Below are 18,432 nucleotides of genomic sequence, written 5' to 3'. Positions count from 1 at the left end.
TGAGCTCATTTGAAATTTGACGCCGGCTACAGGTCTCAAAAAAGTTGTCACAGGGGCAACAAATGTCTGAAAAAGCGACTTTAAAGTCTGAGTAAACCGGAAGTTGCAAACGACTTGCTGTGCCAATGCTGTGACATATTTCCAAGTGAAACAGAATATTGAATAGAGGGCAGAGTTTTACTTTAGCATTCCTTCTCTCCATCTCTCGCTCATAGCAGACTAACGGTTGGAGGGGAGTGGTTAAAGCGCTTTCAACCCAAGCCGTCAAACTGATGTCATTAGAGAAGAGGCACCGTTGCAGACGGGAGGAGCATTTTCAGATTTTGATTAAATATTATGAAGCCAAACAATTTTTTTGTGTGGATTGACTTGCACGGAATAATTGTTCACCACAAAACTAGCAATTTAAGCTAACAAAATAAAGTCAATTTTGATTTCATGTGTACTTTAAAGCTATGGACACGCCTCATAGAAAACGTTTTAAACATGGAGAAATAATAAGTAATTTCATATAGTTTTGTTTTATTCTACATGAAGCATGGGAGAAGTGTTGGAACAGCTGGAAACTGATCTCTTTGCAGAATAAATTGTTAAATATGCCTCCAAACAGAACATTTCTACAGTTCCATTTTTGTTGTTGTCATTTTTGCCCTAAATAAAGCTTAATTTCTTCCACTGATTAGGAGTGAACAGCAGAATATCAGACAGAATTAAGCACTTTAAAAATAAATAAATACTTTTTATATATTTTAAAGATCTTTGGCGCCTGTATTTCTGTCTGCACTGTGGAAAAGCAGTGTGTTTTCCCGCTCCGGTCCACTAGGTGGTGACAACACACCATAAGTTGCCACAAAAGTGAAAGAAGAAAGCAAAAGAATAAAACTACTGTCTGAGGTCTGGTCGATTCAAAGATGATCATCTGGGGTGTGTAAAATTATTATTTTCCTATTATGTGGACAATATGTCACCACATGTGCTACAAAATGTGGAAAACACGTTACTAACATGAAGAGGACGTGAAAATGTTTCCACATGTTGTAAGGTTTTAACACGTGCATCACATCTGACCACATGTCTCAGAATAAACTGTTTATATACTGTATATTGTTATGTTTATATGTTTATGGGTCAAATATATTTAGATGTCCGCATCAAAAGAAATTTAGAAGTGTTTTTGTTTAGGCTACATAGAAAATGCAAGTAAAATGTCTACTTTTAATTTTTCAAATAAGTTTGGGGAACGAAATGTGGGTGAAATAATGGTCAATTGTCATTCAGTGTAACACTTATATTTATGTAAAATTGAAACAACATACTTATTCTGACTTGTACTAAAATATAAAAGAATAAGTGAGCATACTCAATTTAATGCTTGTTGACAAATGGGCAAAACCTAGGTTAGTGGCAAAGTTTAAATTAGGCAAAAAACAAAAACAAACAAAAAAACTTTCCTTGCAACCCCCATTTAATGTTTACAGATTATGCTTTGCTGTTATTTATTTTATACACATGAACTTATCTAAGCATATGGTATACAAATGGAGATTTAATTACATGTAATTTGTGTATATTTTCATATGCATATTACTGTTCCCTACTTGAGTTTACATTGTTCTATAGACCATTTCAACTGCTATTCGTTGAAGTAAGGAAGTGACGTCTTTGGTCCTCGGAAGTTTCCGGTTAGTTAGCGCGCACATTCTAAACATTAGCGGGAGGCACTTCAGTTCGGTGATACTGCGACAATTTACAGATAATAAATGTCAAGATTAAAATTAGGACCGTGTTGTTCGGTGGTTGAATGCTCTCTCAGACCGGGAACTAACTTGCTTTCTGAAATTAAAGCGTTTAGACTTCCGAAAAACTATATTGAATAGTGGGGTGCGTTATAAATGTTTAAATGGACCATATCACACAGTGAAAGCGTGCACTCTATAAAGACAATTTTCAATAAAGATATATACAACAATATACAATAAAAGCGCACTAGTCTAACCTACTAGACTAGACTAACGTTACATCACGTAGTGTGTGTGTGTTTTTTTTAATACTCGATAATTTCAGATCGCATATGACAATTAACGCAGTCGGTACTCGTGTCGTGTGTTTTGCACATATTGTAATTTGTCAGATTTCTGCAAATGTTTCCTTACCTTCAAGGACCTAAAAAGCATGCTTGGTGAGACTGGTGTGACTACGGTAGATGTGACGGGCTCCCTACTCTGAACTGGCCTTTAGTTTGGTAAAGTTGGTTTTATATTCGCACATTCGGACATCGTATTCAATAGCCTTAATCACACTACATTGGACATTCACAAGTAAATATGCCATTAAAACAATACTTGCCTATTTTGATCGACTGTGAAAAATGTTATAAGTTGACAATCGTTGGTTGTCAATATCATGTCGCTGCTTAAAATTCACAAACATTAATTTATTGCACATTTATTGGAAAGTCAGAAGTCCGAATGTGCGAAAATAAAACCAACTTTACCGAAGTCTGGCCTTGTCAGACAGGCCAAAGTCAATGTCTGCCACTGGTTTTGGATCAATCTAAAACAAAGTGGGATTATACTTTTTTTGCTGTTGTAGTAAAACCATGGTTAATTTTCGCAAAGGATGTGATGAATTAGAATTTAATAAAAATTAGAATAAAAACACATTAGCCAGCATTGAATTGCATGCACCTTCTTGTTTATTCGTGACCACATGCAGGGCTCAGATGGAGCATTAAAACCCTCTCTCACACAGTTCCACAGCAACGAGAATCGCAGCAACATAGCTACACACTTCACCTAACCTAACCACAAACATTTCGAAACGTATGAAATAATTACGTATGTAATAGGTAATAATGGAACACAACAATTAGTTTACTACTAGAATTCAGTACGTCTTGTTTGCATAGACGTACAAACCCGGCCATGCAAGTGCAATGCCCACAAATAACCTCCCCGGTCACCTAAGCAACGAACCACGCAGAGTATGTTTTCGACAACGTTTGACTTGCCCCGACTTCACCAAACACAAGACAAAAATCGTCCACATTGTAGGAACAAATGTTTCCAACTTTTCCGCTAAGGCAGTAATTGTAAGCATCCAGACTACGATATGCCTTTACTGCTTCTTTCGTGTAGACGCACTCTGTCTCAACTAGATAATGATACACGTCTGGATAAGTTACTTAAGGTAAACGTTTAACGTTCTGAGTGAAAAGTTGTCGCCTCAGTGTTTGAGTTAAAGGGTCCGGTAATTCCACGTTATCATCTATTTTTAGTTTTTGTAAATATCTTAACTGTTCTGTTTTAGCTAGACTTAAAAAATATGCGCTAGTCATTTTGTTTTGACAGCTTTGTGATTTAAAAATGGCGCCACCGGAAATGCTTAAGGACCAGACATGCGCAGTAGCATTGCAGCGCGTTTGTTTTTGTTTACTTCCTTGAAATGGTCTATAAAATAAATAGAATTCAGTCGCTTTTGGTGATGACGTAATCTCCGACGGCTGCTAGACACGATTAAGTCGGGAAAAATGATCGGAAAATAAAGCATCCATACAAGTTTGGAATGAGGTTGACTCATAAGCATCTATCACCGATCCCCTTTTTTTCTTTTCAAAATCATATTCATAACGCTTTTTCTATTTTTTTTTTTTTTGACTGGAAAGTCGAAGCTCTGCACATGCGCATCATTTGAATCCTAACGGTCAACTACCACTGTTCTCTGAAGGAAAAGTCAAACAAAATGTCCTTTTTATTAGAAGTTTTAAACAATTTAATGTTATTTATTGGTCTTTATATTTGTATATTTTACATTTTAAATCATTCAAAACTTTTCTGCTTCATATTGTCCTATTTGTGCCCCCCAGTATCTTTAACTCATAATTATCATTTTATAGCTTTAATATTTTCTAAACCTAATTAGATGTTTGGTAATGTTAGTTTATTGAAAATGAGTCAATTAAGGCACGGCCACATTTACTATAAAAGAGCAATTTAAAGGGTTAGTTTACCCATAAATGAAAATATTGCAATTTATTACTCACCCAATCATGTCATTCTACATCCGTAAGACCTTTGTTCATCTTCGGAACACAAACCGAGATGTTTTGTTTAAATCCGATTAAATCTCTATAGACAGCAATGCCATTGTAACTCTCAAGGTCAATAAAGGTACTAAAAACTACCTTAATATTAAAAAGCGCAGAGAATACTTTTTATGTGCCAAAAAAACACAATAACTTTTGTAGAGTTAGTTCGTGGAGTAGCTTTTTAAAAATGGCGGGTGCTGGTGTTTCGTGTGCGCTTATGTCACCGGTAGTTCCTTTTGTTGGGTTAGATCTTTTACACTCTGAAGTAGTTGTTATTCATCTCTTACAATGTAACATGCTCTAAACACACACCTCTTAAAGGGTTAGTTCAGCCCAAAATGAAAATTCTGTATTAATTACTCACCCTCATGTTGTTCCACACCATGAATTTTGTTCATCTTCTGAACACAAAGGTGCCCTAGAACGTTCTTTCACAAGATGTAATATAAGTCTAAGGTGTTCCCTAAATGTGTCTGTTCTTCTGAGGTCTTTTAAACAAATGAGATTTACATAAGGAGGAAGCAATGGAGTTTGAAACTCAATATATGTCTTTTCCATGTTCTGAACTCTTGTTATTCAACTATGCCAAGGTAAATTCAACTTTTGATTCTAAGGCACCTTTAAGATATTTTTGATGTCAAAATGCTGTCAGATTTCCTTCCATCCACTGCCTTTGATACTGAAACTTTTACATTTCACAAACTTCATAAAGAGATCAGAAAACTAATCCATCAAATCGGTTCATCATACCAAGCGATCGATAAACCACTCAATTGACCGTTCGCAAAGACCGGCCCCCCTTAGTTACTGTTGCTTTGTCTGACAAGCCATGGTGCTGTCACGCCACACGCAGTGAAAAATACATCGCGGAGCAAAGAGGATACTGACAACACGTCGACAGACAAGACAAAGCAGGTTACTTATGATATTAAACAAAGTCCCAGCTTTCAAAGTGTGTAGTTTTTTTAAGAAATTCAAACAATAAAAAACATTTTGTGGCTCTTTAATGTGTCGTGACAGATTGCTGTAGCACCTCAGCTCAAGAGGCTCATAAACCGATCATCTCTTCCTACTAGTTCATTTATAGCATCAAATAAACATGAATGAACATCAGAAGGAATGTTGTTTCAGACGCGGAAAGACATCAATACACACCATTTTTCCAAGTTTAAGTCCACCAAGGTTAATCTTCTAACTCCTGACTGCTTTGTCAGACAAAATGGCAGATTCGGCATTCTGATTGGTTAGATCGCTTGTCAATCAAACTTCCAGCGAAGGGTCAATTCATATGGATTAGTTTTCCGATCTCTTGATGAAGTTTGAAGCGTCAAAGCGGCAGAGAAACCTTACAAGTGCTCATACTGCAAAAAGAGATTCTGTGTGCCAGAACATGTGAAAATACATGAGAGGATCCACACCGGAGAGAAACCTTACAAGTGTTCATACTGTGACAAGAGATTCAATCAATCAGGAAGTCTGAAAATACACAAGGAAAGATGGCATTTGTAGCCCCTCCAGTTCGCACCGCCCGCTACACCTAGTACTGCTCACTGCTTACTGCTCAGTTCCGAAAACTTGTGATCGGATCGTGCATTCGGTTGCCGGCCCGAGACTCTGGAATACTCTTCCACCTAACGTCAGTTCACTCCGCCTTCGACAAGCGAGACTCAAACCTGGGTCTGTCTGCATGGGAGGTTGGTGCTTTAATAAGGAGGTTAAAGACCGCAGTCTCTAGTGTCAGTCACTAGAGCACCTTTTGAGATTAGGGGAGTGAGGTTTACAGGAACAGCCCTTACAGCCTGCGATTAATTCAAAAGTGCTTTATTGGCATGACAGTTATTACAAAGTATTGCCAAAGCATTTTTATCATCAACATACAGTGAATCACTTGTACATATAGAAACATAAAAAAAGCAGAACGATTAATCAATCAACATTTAGAATTCTATGAACAATTTAGTCAATTGTGTACTGATTAGTCGACTCCTCCCTCTTTTTGTGACAGGTCTCAATGTATCTTGCTGCTAGTAGGATACAATCTCTTTTTTCACCTAATAAATGTTGAAGTTGTGTTTTATTTAGGGCTGTCAATCGATTAAAAATTTTAATCTAATTAATTACATACTCTGTGATTAATTAATCTAAATTAATCGCATACATAACTTGCTGTGAAAGTATTAAATATTTCAATTCAAATGAATTAATGCAGGTTTTTTCCTGGGTCAAAAATGGTCTTTGGTGGTGACAGACAAGGTCATCCACACAAACAGTAAAGTGCCCTACCCACGTGATCTGCAAGCCTGATACTGACAATAAAGTACCCGTCACTCTCACTGTAATTCTTTCTTGCCCTCTTTGCAAAAAAAAAAAGTGATTTTATAGCTTTGTAAGAGAAGATGCTTTTTTGCTAAACCTGAAAAGTATTAAAAAGCATTTAGAAGTTATATTAACTAATAATATAATTTTCTACCATATGCAATTGAATGCACCTAGCTAACAACAACTTGCTTTGTTCTGGTTTCACCTCACTCTAGTCAAGTCAAGTCAAATTTATTTATATAGCGCTTTTACAATTGGTAATTGTTTCAAAGCAGCTTTACATATTAGAAGCACAGAAAAAAAGGGAAGTGGTTAAAACTGTACAAACATGCGTGGTAATATGTAACATATACAAGATGGTGCTACATTAAGCCAATGTCGGCTGACTTCCAGGGGTGGAAAAAACCCCTAGGAGAAAAACCCAGCGTGCTAGCACTGGGAAAAAAGTCCTAGGAGGGAAAAAACCCCTTGGAAGATATATATATGTAAATGTATATGGAGATCAAAATCTGAATTGTACATTTTTATTATAGAGATTAAAAATCGATTATATATAAATATATGTAAGCGGATACGGGGATTAAAAATCTGAATTATAGATGCAGCCAGAATTGGATCTTTAGGCCCATTGTCTCCTGGGCTACGTTGTAGTCAGGTCCAGACGCAGGTTCTCCATCTGATCTGGATACGGCCTGGATCCAGCACCCGGCAAACCTCAGGATAAGCAGAGAGACAGATATTAGCGTAGATGCCATTCTTATTCTGATGTACAGGTATATCTATAAATGTTCTCGGTTCCGGCCGACCTAATTATTGCAGCGTAACAATCCTTTAACGGATTTGAAAAATGTTAATGTATTGATAATGTGTTATGTGTATGCAAGAGCAAAGGCTCAACGCTGCTGCCTGCCAGCTGTCTGCCAGCTGTCTGATCTACGCTCGGAGCTTCGTGGAGATTATCCTAAATCCTTCTCTTTATTCCTATTCGCATAATATAACTTTCTTATTTTTCACCTGATTACTTAACCTATTGCATAGTATTACTAAACGGAACGATTTATTACTAGCAATCCACCAGCGTAATCACCTAGTGTTAGCCATAGCCTGCTAGCTACCGTCTACTTTCTTTTTTTCCTCTAAACCTACCTTCCTTGTCGATTGAATGGCGGATTTATCCGATGTATGTTATTCTGATCTGTCCTCGCCAGATCGGGAAGCTGTGGAGACGTTGCTGCCCGGCATTCATCGATCCACCGCGAGGTACAGCGTCCCGCACATCACCCTCGCCCCAGGCACCGGCAAGCGACCGAGACATCCAGCCAGCGAGTCCCGTGTGCGTTGCAGTTTTTCGGACGGCGTTCATCAAACACACGGTCAGTCATGTCCGACGATTATCATGTGTAGTAAATGCAACATGTACAGCTTAGCTCTTTCTGTCAGCAGTGAGACTTACACATGTGATAAATGCAGGGATATTGTCAGGCTGACAGAGAGAATCTCAGAATTAGAGACACGCATCCAAACTTTAATTGAGGATAGTGAGAATGAAAGGGCCTTAGATACTGCTTTGGATGCGACTAGCCTAGTAAACACTACACATTCGGTTCCGGTTGTAGAAGCCACGCAGCAGGCTAACTGGGTGACTGTGAGGCGGCATAATGGCAAGAACAAACACCACTCTTCCGTTCCGATTAGAACATCAAACAGGTTCTCCCCACTCAGTGACGCACCCACTGAGAATCCTGTTGAAAGTGCCCTAGTAATTGGCGATTCTATTACACGGAACGTGAAAATAGAGACACCAGCCACCATAGTCACATGTTTGCCGGGGGCCAGAGCACCTGACATCAAAGCAAATTTAAAAGTGCTGGCTAATGCTAAACGTAAATATTCTAAAATCATTATCCACGTCGGCACAAATGATGTTCGACTTCGCCAGTCGGAGATCACTAAAATTAACATTAAAGAGGTGTGTGAACTCGCAAATTCAATGTCAGCAAAAGTAATTTGTTCTGGCCCTCTTCCTGTTCGTCGGAGTGATGAGATAGTTAGCAGGTTATCATCACTCAATGGCTGGCTGTCTAAGTGGTGTGCGCAGAATAATATAGGTTTCATAGACAATTGGAAAAGCTTTTGGGGCAGACCTGATCTGTTGAAAAGAGATGGTATTCATCCCTCCCGGGATGGTGCTGCTCTTCTCTCTAGAAATTTGGCAAATAGTCTTAGAGCTGAAACATGACAAACCAGGGCCCAGATCAGGACGCAGACAAACTGGCTAAACCGACCGTCTGCTAGCCGCCTCACGTCACATAACTCAGATAATTCACAGCACATAGAAACACTTTCACCTAGATATTATCACATAGAGACTGTGTCTGTACCTCGAACTAGTAAATACAAAAAACTTCCAAAACCTTTTAAGGGTAAAAATTTAATTGATGTTCAAAAAATGAAAATCACAGATAAATCAGATAAACAAATGATAAAGCTTGGGTTACTGAATATTAGATCTATTTCTTCAAAAGCACTTATTGTAAATGAAATTATCACAGACAATAAACTAGACTTGCTGTGTTTGACAGAAACCTGGCTAAAACCAGACGATTACATTACTTTAAATGAATCTAGTCCTCAAGGTTATGATTATCGACACAATCCTCGACAGAAAGGCAAAGGGGGAGGTGTTGCTGTAATTTATAGTAATATATTCAGAATCATTCAAAAGAATTTCAAATATAATTCCTTTGAAGTGATGGTGCTTTATGTAACATTATGTAAGTTGACATTTGTGCTGGCTACTGTATACAGGCCACCAGGGCACCATACTGACTTTATCAAAGAATTTGCTGAGTTTCTATCAGAGTTAGTACTGGCTGCGGATAAAGTCCTTGTTGTTGGTGATTTTAATATCCATGTAGATAATAATAAAGACGCATTTGGATTGGCATTTGCAGATATTTTAAACTCTATTGGAGTTAAACAACACGTGTCAGGACCCACTCATTGTCGTAATCATACCCTAGATCTAATACTGTCGCATGGAATAGATATTGATGCTGTTGAAATTCTACAGCAGAGCGATGATATATCAGATCATTATTTAGTCTCGTGTATAATACAATTAGCCAAGGCTACAAAACCACCACCCAGCCATAAATATTGTAGAAAAATCACGTCTGCCACTAAAGATTGCTTTATAAATAATCTCCCCGAGCAGTTTCATCGCCTTAGTATACCTGACAACATAGAAGAACTCGATGCTGCAACAGAAACTATTGGCTCTCTCTTTTCCAGCACATTAGATGCGGTCGCTCCTTTACGTCTAAAGAAGATTAAGGAAACTAATCCAACGCCGTGGTATGATGAGCACACTCGGGCTCTAAAACGAGCTGTTAGAAAAGCTGAACGTAGTTGGAAGAAAACAAAACTAGAAGTTTTTCGCCTTTCGTGGAAAGAAAAAATGATTGAGTACAGAACAGCCATAAGAAATGCTAGATCTACTTATTTTTCAAATCTCTTAATAGAAAACAAACATAATCCTAGGTATTTATTTGACACAGTGGCTAAATTAACTAGAAACAGAGATTCAACTGCTGACGTTTCCATAGAGCACAGCAGTAATGACTTTATGAACTTCTTTACTTGCAAGATTGATAATATTAGAGAGAAAATTATAAACATGCAACCGTCTACAGTTTCTCTTCAGACAGTGCACTGTAGTGTCCCTGAGGTAAAACTAGAATCATTCGCCGCTATAGGAGAGGAAGAATTATCTAAACTTATCAAATCATCAAAATCAACGACATGTATGTTAGACCCAATGCCGACTAAACTACTGAAAGAAATGCTTCCAGAGGTCGTAGGTCCACTTCTTGATATAATTAATTCATCTTTAACACTAGGACACGTGCCAAAAACCTTTAAGCAGGCTATTATCAAACCTCTTATTAAAAAACCTCAACTAGATCCGAGAGATATAGTAAATTACAGGCCAATCTCGAATCTACCTTTTCTGTCAAAGATACTAGAAAAGGCAGTTTCAACACAACTGTGTTCCTTTTTAGAAAGAAATGGAATCTGTGAGGATTTCCAGTCAGGATTTAGACCATACCATAGTACTGAGACTGCTATCGTTAGAGTTACAAACGATCTACTCCTATCATCCGATCGTGGCTGTATTTCTCTATTAGTGTTATTAGATCTCAGTGCTGCTTTTGACACTATCGATCATAACATTCTTTTAAAAAGACTTGAAAACTATATTGGCATTAGTGGAATTGCTTTGGCATGGTTCAAATCATACTTATCTGACCGTTATCAGTCTGTGGTAGTTAATGAAGAGATGTCGTATCGATCACAGGTTAAATATGGGGTACCACAAGGCTCAGTATTAGGACCGTTGCTTTTCACTCTGTACATGCTGCCCTTAGGAGAGATAATTAGGAAGCATGGTGTTAGTTTTCACTGCTACGCTGACGATACTCAGCTCTATATTTCCTCGCGCCCTGACGAAACCTACAAATTCACAAAACTAACAGAATGCATAGCTGACATTAAAAACTGGATGACAAGAAATTTCTTATTATTAAATTCAGAAAAAACTGATTTCCTAATCTTTGGACCAAAAACTTCCTCACGAAAAAACCTTGAATACTCTCTAACACTTGACGGGTGCTCCATTAAACCTTCGTCCTCAGTTAGGAACCTGGGTGTGCTCTTTGATACCAATCTTTCATTTGAAAGTCATGTTTCTAGTATCTGTAAAACCGCCTTCTTCCATCTAAAAAATATATCTAAATTACGACATATGCTCTCAATGACAAATGCGGAACAGTTGGTTCATGCATTCATGACCTCAAGACTAGATTATTGTAACGCTCTACTGGGTGGTTGTTCTGCTCGGCTTTTAAACAAACTACAGTTGGTTCAAAATGCGGCAGCTAGAGTTCTTACTAGAACCAGAAAGTATGACCATATTAGCCCAGTTCTGTCAACATTACATTGGCTCCCTATTAAACATCGTATAGATTTTAAAATCTTGCTACTTACTTATAAAGCTCTAAATGGTTTAGCTCCCCAGTACCTAAGTGAGCTCTTAATGCATTATAGTCCTTCACGTTTATTGCGATCTCAGAATTTAGGCCAGTTGATAATACCCAGAATATCAAAATCAACTGAAGGCGGCAGATCATTTTCCTATTTAGCACCTAAACTCTGGAACAATCTTCCTAGCATTGTTCGGGAAGCAGACACACTCTGTCAGTTTAAATCTAGACTAAAAACACATCTCTTTGCTCTTGCATACACATAACACATCATCAATACATTAACATTTTTCAAATCCGTTAAAGGATTGTTACGCTGCAATAATTAGGTCGGCCGGAACCGAGAACATTTCCTATAACACTAGATATACCTGTACATCAGAACAAGAATGGCATCTACGCTAATATCTGTCTCTCTGCTTATCCTGAGGTTTGCCGGGTGCTGGATCCAGGCCGTATCCAGGTCAGATGGAGAACCTGCGTCTGGACCTGACTACAACGTAGCCCAGGATCCCCGTATCCGCTTGCATATATTTATATATAATCGATTTTTAATCTCTATAATAAAAATGTACAATTCAGATTTTGATCTCCATATACATTTACATATATATATCTTCCAAGGGGTTTTTTCCCTCCTAGGACTTTTTTCCCAGTGCTAGCACGCTGGGTTTTTCTCCTAGGGGGTTTTTTCCACCCCTGGAAGTCAGCCGACATTGGCTTAATGTAGCACCATCTTGTATATGTTACATATTACCACGCTTGTTTGTACAGTTTTAACCACTTCCCTTTTTTTCTGTGCTTCTAATATGTAAAGCTGCTTTGAAACAATTACCAATTGTAAAAGCGCTATATAAATAAATTTGACTTGACTTGACAAAGAGATGTGTTTTTAGTCTAGATTTAAACTGACAGAGTGTGTCTGCTTCCCGAACAATGCTAGGAAGATTGTTCCAGAGTTTAGGTGCTAAATAGGAAAAGGATCTGCCGCCTTCAGTTGATTTTGATATTCTGGGTATTATCAACTGGCCTAAATTCTGAGATCGCAATAAACGTGAAGGACTATAATGCATTAAGAGCTCACTTAGGTACTGGGGAGCTAAACCATTTAGAGCTTTATAAGTAAGTAGCAAGATTTTAAAATCTATACGGTGTTTAATAGGGAGCCAATGTAATGTTGACAGAACTGGGCTAATATGGTCATACTTTCTGGTTCTAGTAAGAACTCTAGCTGCCGCATTTTGGACCAACTGTAGTTTGTTTAAAAGCCGAGCAGAACAACCACCCAGTAGAGCGTTACAGTAATCTAGTCTTGAGGTCATGAATGCATGAACCAACTGTTCCGCATTTGTCATTGAGAGCATATGTCGTAATTTAGATATATTTTTTAGATGGAAGAAGGCGGTTTTACAGGTACTAGAAACATGACTTTCAAATGAAAGATTGGTATCAAAGAGCACACCCAGGTTCCTAACTGAGGACGAAGGTTTAATGGAGCGCCTGTCAAGTGTTAGAGAGTATTCAAGGTTTTTTCGTGAGGAAGTTTTTGGTCCAAAGATTAGGATATCAGTTTTTTCTGAATTTAATAATAAGAAATTTCTTGTCATCCAGTTTTTAATGTCAGCTATGCATTCTGTTAGTTTTGTGAATTTGTAGGTTTCGTCAGGGCGCGAGGAAATATAGAGCTGAGTATCGTCAGCGTAGCAGTGAAAACTAACACCATGCTTCCTAATTATCTCTCCTAAGGGCAGTATGTACAGAGTGAAAAGCAACGGTCCTAATACTGAGCCTTGTGTTACCCCATATTTAACCTGTGATCGATACGACATCTCTTCATTAACTACCACAGACTGATAACGGTCAGATAAGTATGATTTGAACCATGCCAAAGCAATTCCACTAATGCCAATATAGTTTTCAAGTCTTTTTAAAAGAATGTTATGATCGATAGTGTCAAAAGCAGCACTGAGATCTAATAACACTAATAGAGAAATACAGCCACGATCGGATGATAGGAGTAGATCGTTTGTAACTCTAACGAGAGCAGTCTCAGTACTATGGTATGGTCTAAATCCTGACTGGAAATTGTCTTTTGACAACTGAAACTGCCTTTTCTAGTATCTTTGACAGAAAAGGTAGATTCGAGATTGGCCTGTAATTTACTAAATCTCTCGGATCTAGTTGAGGTTTTTTAATAAGAAAAAACAGTCTAAACTAACTGATTTTATAGGTAGGCCTAATTTACTACACATTGTCATTTAAATAACCTGAAAATATAGTGGATTATTAAGGCTGATTTTACTAACCACTCTTGCTAAATGGGGTAAGCACACTTATGTTCTCATTTCAGAGTTGTTCGAGTAAATGATTCATTATAGACCGTGTGGACAGATCAGTTGTTGTCATGATTCATTAAAATGAATCTGTTCAAATGAGTCATTAGGTCGCGAATTGGACATTAGCGGATGTTGATGCGTTGCGTGCGAATCGCGACTGTTATTAGGACATCACAAAAGATTTGTCAACACAGAAAACACTTCACCACTGGATAATAATAATAATAATAATAACAGCATGAAAAGGCTCAGCAATTTACTGCAAAACAAGTACTGAACGCAATCAAATATGACTGTAACTGTTACTGAATGGATCTGGTGAAGCTGTTAGCGATCAAAATATTGATTTTAAAGATACCGACCCGAATATGTAAGAATGATTGGCGAAACAGTCACACATTTAAGGGTTAAAATTCTTAACATGCAATTGTTTTAATTATTTTTTTTCATGTGTAATTATTTTAAAAAGTAAATATAATTACATATGTAATTAAATAGTAAAAAAAAGTATTAAGACTAATTAATAACAATCATTATTAACAATCATTTTGGAATCGGACTGTGACTGTCATGATGAATCACAGGAAGCAATTGAAAGTTATGAAGATTTATTCCAAGAGAAACAGAGAGAGACAAACAGTCAATGAATGGTGCAGGCTTCCAGTGACGCAGGGACTGAGATGATCCGTTGAAGGTGAATGATAGTGACGAGAAGTGACGTGAAGATTAATTCCAAGGTCCAGACATAGAACGAACAACGTAGACAACCAACTGGAACTGAAGACGAGATGAACAGGAACTCCGGTCAGGAACAGATGAAAACACTCACAACACAGGACACCAAACAACGATCTGACAATGGAGATGAGAATGAGATGAGTATATATAGGGTGAGAGAATGAGTAGCAGGTGATGAGATGATGAGCGGCAGCTGGATCCGCTGATGAGCCGCATGGCCTGGACACGCCCACAAACACACTCACACACACAAGCACAAACACACCCACAGCTGTCACAACACAGAGCACGCGACAAGAAGGAAACAATGTATCTGTGAACCGTGACAGTGACTCCCAGAATCGGAATCGAATTGTGAGGTGCCTAAATAGTCCCACACCTACAATGATTTATTGCTTGTCTTTGTTGAATAATACAGTAGATAAAGAGCTTAAAAAATTGCATATTAAATCGCAATCACAACATTGTTAAAAATAATTACAATTAGATTTTCCAAAATCATTCAGCCCTACTTTTATCTAGACTCATGCAGCAATATCAATATACACACACAATTAGTATAGAAATATATCAATTCATTTATCAATTTGTATAATTGTTTTTTTGTTTTGTTTTTTGTCAGATCTCCTCCTTCTTCAGTGAAGCTCCTCCCACTGCAATTCACCAATAAATGCTGGAATATTCCCATCAGTCTACGGGTGAAGATGAGCATCAAGAACAAAGAGGTTGGTGTTCTTGATCCTTCATTAATAGTACATATCACTATACATTAAGTTGATGATGATTTTTTTTTTTTTTGGGTTATTTTAGACCAGATGGAGGTGAAAAGGAAAGAATCAAAGGAGGTGGAGGAGGAACATCATTTCATCACTGGAGGAAAATCTTTGAGTTTCTCACAGACTGAAAACACTGAAGCCAAGGAGTTGTTCGCCTGCCCTCAGTGTGGAAAGAGTTTCACACGTAAAAGAAGTCTCAGGGAGCACATGAGTACTCATCCTAAAGAGAATCTGTTGACATGCAACAGCATGGTGTTAGTTTTCACTGCTACGCTGACGATACTCAGCTCTATATTTCCTCGCGCCCTGACGAAACCTACAAATTCACAAAACTAACAGAATGCATAGCTGACATTAAAAACTGGATGACAAGAAATTTCTTATTATTAAATTCAGAAAAAACTGATTTCCTAATCTTTGGACCAAAAACTTCCTCACGAAAAAACCTTGAATACTCTCTAACACTTGACGGGTGCTCCATTAAACCTTCGTCCTCAGTTAGGAACCTGGGTGTGCTCTTTGATACCAATCTTTCATTTGAAAGTCATGTTTCTAGTACCTGTAAAACCGCCTTCTTCCATCTAAAAAATATATCTAAATTACGACATATGCTCTCAATGACAAATGCGGAACAGTTGGTTCATGCATTCATGACCTCAAGACTAGATTATTGTAACGCTCTACTGGGTGGTTGTTCTGCTCGGCTTTTAAACAAACTACAGTTGGTTCAAAATGCGGCAGCTAGAGTTCTTACTAGAACCAGAAAGTATGACCATATTAGCCCAGTTCTGTCAACATTACATTGGCTCCCTATTAAACATCGTATAGATTTTAAAATCTTGCTACTTACTTATAAAGCTCTAAATGGTTTAGCTCCCCAGTACCTAAGTGAGCTCTTAATGCATTATAGTCCTTCACGTTTATTGCGATCTCAGAATTTAGGCCAGTTGATAATACCCAGAATATCAAAATCAACTGAAGGCGGCAGATCCTTTTCCTATTTAGCACCTAAACTCTGGAACAATCTTCCTAGCATTGTTCGGGAAGCAGACACACTCTGTCAGTTTAAATCTAGACTAAAAACACATCTCTTTGCTCTTGCATACACATAACACATTATCAATACATTAACATTTTTCAAATCCGTTAAAGGATTGTTACGCTGCAATAATTAGGTCGGCCGGAACCGAGAACATTTCCTATAACACTAGATATACCTGTACATCAGAACAAGAATGGCATCTACGCTAATATCTGTCTCTCTGCTTATCCTGAGGTTTGCCGGGTGCTGGATCCAGGCCGTATCCAGGTCAGATGGAGAACCTGCGTCTGGACCAGACTACAACGTAGCCCAGGATCCCCGTATCCGCTTACATATATAATCGATTTTTAATCTCTATAATAAAAATGTACAATTCAGATTTTGATCTCCATATACATTTACATATATATATCTTCCAAGGGGTTTTTTCCCTCCTAGGACTTTTTTCCCAGTGCTAGCACGCTGGGTTTTTCTCCTAGGGGGTTTTTTCCACCCCTGGAAGTCAGCCGACATTGGCTTAATGTAGCACCATCTTGTATATGTTACATATTACCACGCTTGTTTGTACAGTTTTAACCACTTCCCTTTTTTTCTGTGCTTCTAATATGTAAAGCTGCTTTGAAACAATTACCAATTGTAAAAGCGCTATATAAATAAATTTGACTTGACTTGACTTGACTTGACATGTGACCAGTGTGGAGAGAGTTTCAGTCAGTCAGGAAATGTGAAAACACATAAGAGGATCCACTCAGGAGAGAAACCTTACAAGTGTTCATACTGCAAAAAGAGATTTACACAGTTAGTAAGTGTGAAAATACATGAGAGGATCCACATCGGAGAGAAACCTTACAAGTGTTCATACTGTGACATGAGATTCAGCCAGTCATGGAATCTGAAAAGACACAAGGAAAGAAAGCATTTGTAGCCCCTCCAGTTCGTACCACCCGCTACGAGCGAGACGTGAACCTGGGCCCATCCACATGGGAGATGGGCGTTTTAACAAGGAGGTTAAAGACCGCAGCCTCTATCGTCAGTCACTAGATCTCCTTTTGAGATCAGGGGAAGTTTACAGGCTGGCCTTACCGGCCTATGTCCGTTACACATGTCTGTAACTAATATCTGTAAAAAGTTGTGAGACTCTCAAACACTCTCAAAAACTCTAATAAAAATTTCAAGCTTGGGAGCACAGAGTTAAGTTTTGTCTCATTTAAAAAAAAAGACCCTTGGCAGAATCTTGTTGAATTAAAAAAGTTTAAAAAGTAAAAACAAAAAAAAAGTTTTACAAGTTTAAGTTTATGAAAATGATTTATGAACATTAGAAAATCAAAGCCATAGATCTAAACAAGTTGTGTTCCAAGTTGTGGTTGATATCTCAAAAAATTTGCTTTCAGTAAGATTTTGTTTGCGTGCAGTACATACAAACCACACTCTGACATACATACCAACACACCCACAGCATTATAGCTGCATAGCTGGCATCAACAGGCAAAATGATCAAAAAACAAAACAAAATTGATGGACTGACCTGGTTTATTTTGTGAATGCATATTACCGGGAACAATTCATCCATGCATGTTGTTGTAACATTTTTTATAATCTTTAATTAAATTGTTTCTGTTTGGAGATATAATATTACTGCAGGTTATTAATTGTCACGTGTCATATATATAATCTTTTACATTCATATGCATTTATTTACCTCTCGTATAGAACTCTGCACTGTTTGTTTTCAAAACACTTGTATAGAACTGCAGTATTCTCTCCGCAGTCCAGTAGGTGGAGAAATGCACTGAAGGAGGCTATGATCGCTATCTTGGGTCTGGGATGTTATCGATTATATTGCTGTATCTAGGGTCCATGTACATTTTTGATCATTTCATTTCCTATTTGGAATGGATTATCGAGAAATAATTTATTAGCTCATTTATTTGACTTTTCAGAAAATTAGTTTTTGGTCTGATTTTTTCATTTTCTGGTTGTGATTTATGGCATTGATGTTTCATTCACAAATGTGGGCGGCACTGAAACGCCCCTTTCATCTGATTGGTCAAACCGTGTCTTCTTCAGGATGGCCTTATTTCTGAAGGGC

At 37.8% G+C, this 18,432-nt stretch overlaps 1 protein-coding gene across 2 annotated transcripts; it reads left to right on the top strand.

Moving 5' to 3' along the window:
* The first annotated feature begins 820 nt into the window (after positions 1–820).
* On the top strand, positions 821–18,135 carry LOC137026779 (uncharacterized). Of its 2 annotated transcripts, XR_010895926.1 has the most exons (4): positions 821–924; positions 7,615–7,779; positions 15,148–15,250; positions 15,336–18,135. XR_010895926.1 is itself a non-coding variant. In XM_067394262.1 (2 exons), exons 1-2 carry the CDS (start codon positions 912–914, stop codon positions 8,643–8,645), a joined length of 1,044 nt encoding a protein of 347 aa, XP_067250363.1. In that variant the 5' UTR covers positions 821–911; the 3' UTR covers positions 8,646–9,436. The 2 variants fall into 2 exon arrangements, 1 of the variants encoding a protein (XP_067250363.1); XM_067394262.1 differs by lacking the exons at positions 15,148–15,250; positions 15,336–18,135 and having other exon boundaries at positions 7,615–9,436.
* Positions 18,136–18,432: the final 297 nt, after the last annotated feature.

The sequence above is a fragment of the Chanodichthys erythropterus genome, chromosome 9 (assembly GCF_024489055.1).
Source record: "Chanodichthys erythropterus isolate Z2021 chromosome 9, ASM2448905v1, whole genome shotgun sequence".
Classification (NCBI taxonomy): Eukaryota; Metazoa; Chordata; class Actinopteri; order Cypriniformes; family Xenocyprididae; genus Chanodichthys; species Chanodichthys erythropterus.
This window is presented reverse-complemented; position numbering and strand designations above follow the sequence as displayed.